This window comes from Otolemur garnettii, unplaced genomic scaffold, assembly GCF_000181295.1.
Source record: "Otolemur garnettii isolate 467f Iridium unplaced genomic scaffold, OtoGar3 scaffold00233, whole genome shotgun sequence".
In the NCBI taxonomy this organism is placed as follows: domain Eukaryota; kingdom Metazoa; phylum Chordata; class Mammalia; order Primates; family Galagidae; genus Otolemur; species Otolemur garnettii.
The window spans coordinates 1,002,422-1,009,468 of NW_003852628.1; the positions used below are offsets into that span (position 1 = coordinate 1,002,422).

At 47.2% G+C, this 7,047-nt stretch overlaps 1 protein-coding gene across 6 annotated transcripts in view; it reads left to right on the forward strand.

Moving 5' to 3' along the window:
- The window catches only part of AKT2 (AKT serine/threonine kinase 2), a 61,228-nt gene that overhangs the window by 35,297 nt on the left and 18,884 nt on the right, over positions 1-7,047 (forward strand). For all 6 annotated transcript variants that reach the window (XM_023508227.1, XM_023508223.1, XM_023508224.1 and 3 more), the window contains one exon: positions 1,637-1,748. In XM_023508227.1, coding sequence (XP_023363995.1) covers positions 1,637-1,748 — 112 coding nt within the window. The remainder of the gene's footprint in view (positions 1-1,636; positions 1,749-7,047) is intronic.

Consider the following 7,047-nt stretch of genomic DNA (forward strand, 5'->3'; position numbering starts at 1 on the left):
CCCACTACAATGCCCAGCTATTGTTTTTTTGTTTTTGTTGTTTAGCAGGCCCAGGTTGGATTTGAAACTTAAAGCCCTGGTGCATGTGGCCAGAACCCTAACCACAGAGCTACGGGCACTGAGCCTCTCCCTCTGTGTTAGCTGAGCCAGGCAGAGCTGTCTTGGTGGGAAATGGAGAGCAGGAGGGAAGGGGAAGCCAGGGCACTTCTCCACACTCCCCAGCTGGCCAGGCTCTGTGATTCTAACTTGTGCTAAATGTCTCTTGTCCTCTACTCTGGTAACAGCTTCTTCCCTCTATCCTAGAGGTGTTATGGCTTCAGAGGGTAGTAGGGCTAGCCTCATGTGCTCTGTTCCCTCCATGGTACCTGAAGTGATGCCCTCCAGCTGGACCTTAATCAATGAAAAGTTCACAAGCCCAAAGCCTTTGTGTAACGTGGTATGCCCTCATCTCCTGCTCCTCTGCTGCCTTCCTTCCCTGCAGACCTGGTCAGCCCCTATGTCCTTGTTCCTTCTGCTGAGAACATTTCAGAGGTACCCCCATCTCCAGTGCCTTAGCTTAGACCATTGTCCTCTGCCCTTGCTGCTCTGGATTCTAGCCTAGTGTCACTCTGCTCCATAGAAAATCTTTTTCCTGGTGGTTCTCCTGCGTGACCCCAGTAGATGTCTGACCCCAGCACATCTGTTAACAGCCCTCACTTCTCACCTGAGTTGCCAGCCTGTCCCTAGCAGCTTGTTGGATGTTTGTCCTTGAGTATCCTCCAGGTCCTTCACACCTGCTCAGTCCTAAACTGACTTTCAGGTCTTTCCTACCCTCCCCTAACCTATTTTCTGTCTCCATTTCAGGGGCATCCCTATCAAACCTCGAGTCCTCAGGCCAGAGGCCTCGGCCTTGTCCCAGATACCCTCCTCTTTGCTGTGGCCTGTTTACCAACCTATCTTCCCCTCCCTGTGGCCTCAGTTTGATGTAGCGCCATTCTCCCCCACTCCTTGCATCCTGCTTCTCTGTGCCCGTGGCTTCCAGTCTCACCCTCTGTGTAGCAGCCAGAGGGATAGTTGTCAATTTGTTTGTGTTCCTTCTCTATTTAAAAGTCTTCCAAGGCTCCCTGGTGCCGTGAGGACAAAGTCCAGAACTCTCACGGTAGCTCCCAAAGCCCTGCCTGGCTGGCCCCAGCCCACCTCTTCTAGGCTTGTTTCTCACTTTGCTCCTTGTGCTTGGAGCAGAATTGTCCATTCCCTGAGTATGTTGGGCGCCCTCTTCCCTCTGGGCTTCTTTACTTGATGTACCCTGTGTCTAAGTTCCATTTTTGTTCATGGCTTAGTTCAGAGATGCTGCTTGCTCTGAGAAGTCCTTCCTGACTCCATGTGCTGGATTAGATGCCACCTCTGAGTTTTTACACACCTCTCGGCCTCCCCCCATCACACCCTTGACTACTGAGTCATAACTACCTGGTGGTCTGGCCCTTCCCCCCACATACTGGACCTTGAGCCCTGTGAGGACAGGTCAGGGTTGTCTCAGTCACTAGAGTGCCTCTACACAGCTTAGGGCTGGGCAAATAGGAGGTGGCTTGGGGAATGTGGGCTGCACTAGGCAGGGCTGTCTCCTCACTCCTATACTCTCTTTTTCCTTTGCTTGCAGAATGCCAGCTCATGAAGACCGAAAGGCCCCGGCCCAACACTTTTGTCATACGCTGCCTGCAGTGGACCACAGTCATCGAGAGGACCTTCCATGTAGACTCTCCAGATGAGAGGTAAGTCCAGGCCTCCAGGAGGCTGCCATTCGAGAGCGACCAAGTCTTTTGTGAGCAGAAGGCGTAGAAATGGACAGATTTCCTCTGTGACCCTCCATAGGCATTTTCAGTCTGTAGGGCTTCTGTGTGGAGGTCTCCTCAGCTGCAGGTGAGAAGAGCTGAGGTTGTTAGTCTGAAGACCCCACTCTGGGGCAGCGCCTGTGGCTCAGTGGGTAGGGCGCCGGCCCCATTGTACTGAGGGTGGCGGGTTCAAACCCAGCCCCAATCAAACTGCAACAAAAAAATAGCCTGGTGATGGGCAGCGCCTGTGGCTCAAAGGAGTAGGGCGCCGGCCCCATATGCCTGAGGTGGCGGGTTCAAACCCAGCCCCAGCCAAAAACTGCAAAAAAAAAAAAAAAAAAAAATAGCCTGGTGTTGTGGCAGGTACCTGTAGTGTCCCAGCTACTCAGCAGGCTGAGACAAGAGAATCACCTAAGCTCAGGAGTTGGAGGTTGCTGTGAGCTGTGTGACACCACAGCACTCTACTGAGGGCGATAAAGTTAGACTCTGTCTCTACAAAAAAAAAGACCCCACTCTGTGTCATGAACTTGAGGACCCAGGGGAATTGTAGGCAGAGCTTGTGTAATAATACAGACTGCTGGGTCTGACTGAAGGGCCTTGTTTTACCTCGAGATCTGCAGAGGATCAGGTAGCTAGCCACATTTGGTACAAGCATCCTTTTTTTTTTTCCTTGAGACAGAGTGAGACTCTGTCTGTCACCCTGGGTAGAGTGCTGTGGTATCATAGCTCACATCAGCGTCTAACTCTTGGGCTCAAGAGATCCTCTTGCCTTAGCCTCCCAAGCAGCTGGGACTATAGGCACCTGCTATAATGCCTGGCCAGTTTCTCTATTTTTAGTAGAGACAGGGTCTCACTCTTGTTCAGGCTGGTCTCGGACTCCTGAGCTCAAGTGATCCTCCCACCTCAGCCTCTCAGAGTGCTAGATTACAGGTGTGAGGTACTACACCTGGCCCAGAACAGGTATCTGTAGTGATTTTGAGGAAGGTAGTACAGGATTCAGTTTAATAGTCAGAAGAAAGCTGGGCACAGTGGATCATGCCTTTATAATCCTAGCACTCTGGGAAGCCAAGGCAGATGGATCACTTGAGCTCACGAGTTTGAGACCAGCCTGAGCCAGAGGGAGGCCCTGTCTCTAAAAATAGCTGGGTGTCATAGCAAGTGCCTATAATCCCAGCTACTTGGGAGGCTGAGGTAAGGGGATCATTTGAGCCCAAGAGTTTGAGCTTGCTGTGATCTGTGACTCCACGGCACTCTACCAAGGACCTTTGCCTTATCTGTCCAGCCTCTTGGGCATCCTCCCACCCCCACATCTCCCCAGGTAACCACTGTTCTTATGTGTCCTTGAAGAGCAGAGAGAGACCTTTCTGCCCTCCTGCCTTTTTTATTCTTTTTATGCAAAGGAGATAGCATTGTATACACTGTTCTAGACTTGGATTTTTCCATTTAAGAATGTATCCTGGGGAGTCTTTCTGCCTTAGTATATGGGGAGCTGCTGCGGCTCTGTTTTATGTTCTGTTTTTATTAATTTTTTTAAAGTTGGACATGTATGTGTGTGCCAGAGTTTGTTAATTTTAGCAGTTCTTTATTGATGATGACTGGGGTTACATGGCTTTGTGTTTTCAAGCCTTTGAATTTTTCCCAGTCTGAGCAGTGAGAAATCACACTCAGGGTTGTGTTTACTTTCTTTTCTTCTCTATAGATGTGATTGACTCTGAAGAGCCATATATGTTTCCTTTTGCAAACTCTCATTTGTCTACTTTTTCTATTGAGTACTCGGTCTTTTTCTTATTTGTATCTGAAAGCTCTTTACAATTAAGGAGCTTTAGCCTTTTTTTTTTTGAGGCAGAATCTTACTCTGTTGCCCTGGGTATGGTGCAGTGGTGTTAAAATTCACAGCAACCTCAAATTCATGGGCTCAAGATATCCTCCTGCCTCAGCCTCCTGAGTAGCTAGGACTATAGATACCTGCTACCACGCATGGCTAATTTTTCTATTTTTTTTTTTTTTTTTTGTAGAGATAAGGTCTCATTCTTGATCAGGTTGTTCTCAAACTCTTAAGCTCAAGCAGTCCTCCTGTTGCGGCCTCCTAAAGTGCTAGGATTAGAGGCATGAGCCTTTGCATCTAGCCAAGCTTAGCTTCTTAAAATGAATGAGAAATGTTCTTTCTTCCCACATTGTCCTTTTGGATCTTGCTTGGAGAAATACTCTTAGTTGTCCATGGGGTAAGGATTTAGGAAACCCTCTGGAGAACCCTAAAACAGTGCTATCTAAGGGAACTTTCTGCCATGACGGAAGTTCTCTATATCTGCATACATGTGTGCCTATTGAGCATTTGACACAGGGCCACCGAGTAATGGAATCTTTATATTTATTTTTATTTTTTTGAGACAGTTTCATTTTGTCACCCTTGGTAGAGTTCGGTGGTGTGATACCTCATAGCCACTTCCCACTCTTGGGTACAAGCAATCAATCCTCTTGGCTGAGCCTTCCAAGTAGCTGAGACTATAGGTGACCACCACAATGCTTGGCTAATTTTTCTATTTGTAGTAGAGATGGGGTCTCATTCTGGCTCAAGCTGGTCTCGAACTCCTGAGCTTAAGTAGTCCCCTTGCCTCAGCCTCCCAGAGTACTAGGATTATAGGCGTGAGCAACCATCTCCGGGAATTTAAAGGGAATCATGTCCCCACTCCCCATTGCCTGATTAAATAGGCAGATGTGGTTAGTGGCTACCTTCTTCGAGGGTAGAGTGCTGTGGCATCACACAGCTCACAGCAACCTCCAACTCCTAGGCTTAGGCAATTCTCTTGCCTAAGCCTCCCGAGTAGCTGGGACTACAGGTGCCCGTCACAACGCCTGGCTATTTTTTTGTTGTTGCAATTTAGCCGGGGCCAGGTTTGAACCTGCCACCCTACCCTACCCACTGAGCCACAGGCGCCACCCCAGTGGCTACCTTCTTAAACAGTGAAGTTCAAGTGCCTACACAAACAATATTATAGGACTTGTTACTACAATCTGTACTGTAATGCTTATTGCATATCTTCCCAAGGTTAAAAATAAACTTGCTTCACCAGGGGGAACAGAATTACCATCTCAAGCCAACTAAATTGTTACTCAGTTGAAAACTATAGATCCAAACCTGGACTGCCAGTAAAACCAAATCAGGAGCAGTAGTTGCATACGTCCTACATGTTGGTGGGCTGTTTTTTTTTTTTTCTTTGGAGACAGAGTCTCATTATGCCACCCTGGGTAGAGTGCCATGGCATCACAGCTCACAACAACCTCAAACTCTTAGGCCTAAATGATTCTCTTGCCTCAGCCCCCCAAGTAGCTGGGACTTCAGGTGCCCACCACAATGCCCACAATGCCCCTATTTTTTTGTTGTAGTTTCCATTGGTGTTTAGCTGACCCAGGCCAGGTTTGAACCCGCTAGCCTCAGTGTATGTGGCCGATGCTGTAACCACTGTGCTATCGGCGCTAAGCTGGTTTTTGAAGAATGAATGAGAAAGGTTCAAGAAAAGGGACCAGCATATGCAAAGACCTGGAGGTGAAATAGCTTGTGCATTTCAGAGGGTTCTATATCACCAAAAAATCCAGGGGTGAGGAGTGTTGGAAAGGGAGTGGGGACATAAAGGCACTCAAAGATGAAGAGCTCATCTGGGGCCTTGGATTCCAGATGGAGATTCCCACAGGGCTTGGCAGGCTTTTGATAAATTGGGGTTTGTCACATAGTTGTTACAAAATTCAGGGGGAAGAGAAACAGAAGCCCTTGACTCAGCAGTATGTGAGGCAGTTTTCAAGACTGGAAAAGGAGCAGTGGGGAGCCAGCAAGGTGTTTTTGTAGGCAAGAGAGATGATCTACTTTCCATTTTTGCAAGATAACATGCCCTTCAGTATGGGTGAGAATCCCATTATTAAAGCTGTGGGAGAACCTCTGACTTCTTCCTTTTCTTACCATCTTCTGCTGCTTCTGGAAAGAGACTACTCTGGGACTACTCTGAGAGAACAGACCCCAGATTCCTGACCTTAACCCTGAAGTTGGTGGTGCACCAGACATAGGAAGAGGAAGGCACCCTCCACTCTGCTTGTAGCTGACAGACACCATCCTTTCTGCCCTGGTTACATAGCATAGGCCTGACATTGGCTGGCTGTTCTGGAGCCTGGAGTGGGACATGGGCACCACACTGGTGACTGGTCATTGTCTGGGTGTTGTGGTGCCCTCCTCACTGGACTCTGGATGCCTTGCCTGCCTTCTGCAGGGCAGCTGGAGACCCTCCCTGCCCGCTCCATTCCAGTGCTGACTTGTTTGCAGTGTAGGAAAGCTGAAAGAATAGTATAATGAGTAAACATCCAGGCACCCTGAACCAGAATTCAGCAGTTTGACATTTGCCACATTTGCTTAATCTGGCTGTGTTTTATGCTGAATCTTGAACATCTGTTCATACTTCATGATACTTTATTCCTTAATACTTCAGCAGGCATTTCCTGACAATAAGGGCTTTCTCCTACAGAATTATGATACCCCCTACCACACCTGGGGTGATTATAATATATGTAGTATTTACTAATATCTTTTCCATATCTATGCCATAGTTGAATTTCACTAGTTACCTTCAAAATACTGATTTTCAGGCTCAGCGCTCACAGCACAGTGGTTAGGGTGCCAGCCACATACACTGAGGCTGGTGGGTTCAAACCTGGCCCAGGCCAGCTAAGCAGCAATGACAACTGTAACAGAAAAATAGCCAGGCGTAGTGGTGGGTGCCCGTAGTCCCAGCTACTTGAGAGGCTGAGGCAAGAGAATCACTTAAGCTCAGGAATTTGAGGTTGCTGTGAGCTGTGACTTCATAGCACACTACCGAGGGCAACATAGTGAGACTCTGTCTTAAAAAAATTTATATTGTTTTTCAAACCAGTATTAATTCAAGGTATATGTTGTCTCTTTGGCCTATTTTAATCTAGTTTGTCCCTTTGTCCCCATACTTTTTTTTTGATAAGCCATGCTGGTTGTCCTATAGAATATCCCACATTCTGGAAGTGTCATATTATGTCCTTTTAATATTTATTTATATATTTTTAAATTTCAATGTGAGAATATAAACAACTAGATTACAATATTTGCATTGCATTTTTTAGGTAGAGTCCCTTTTGTAATTGTGTTCCACACCTAAAAGGTATGCCATATACCCTTACATTTTGTCCATTAAGTGGGAGCTCACCAGTTCCCTTAATTTTTTTTTTT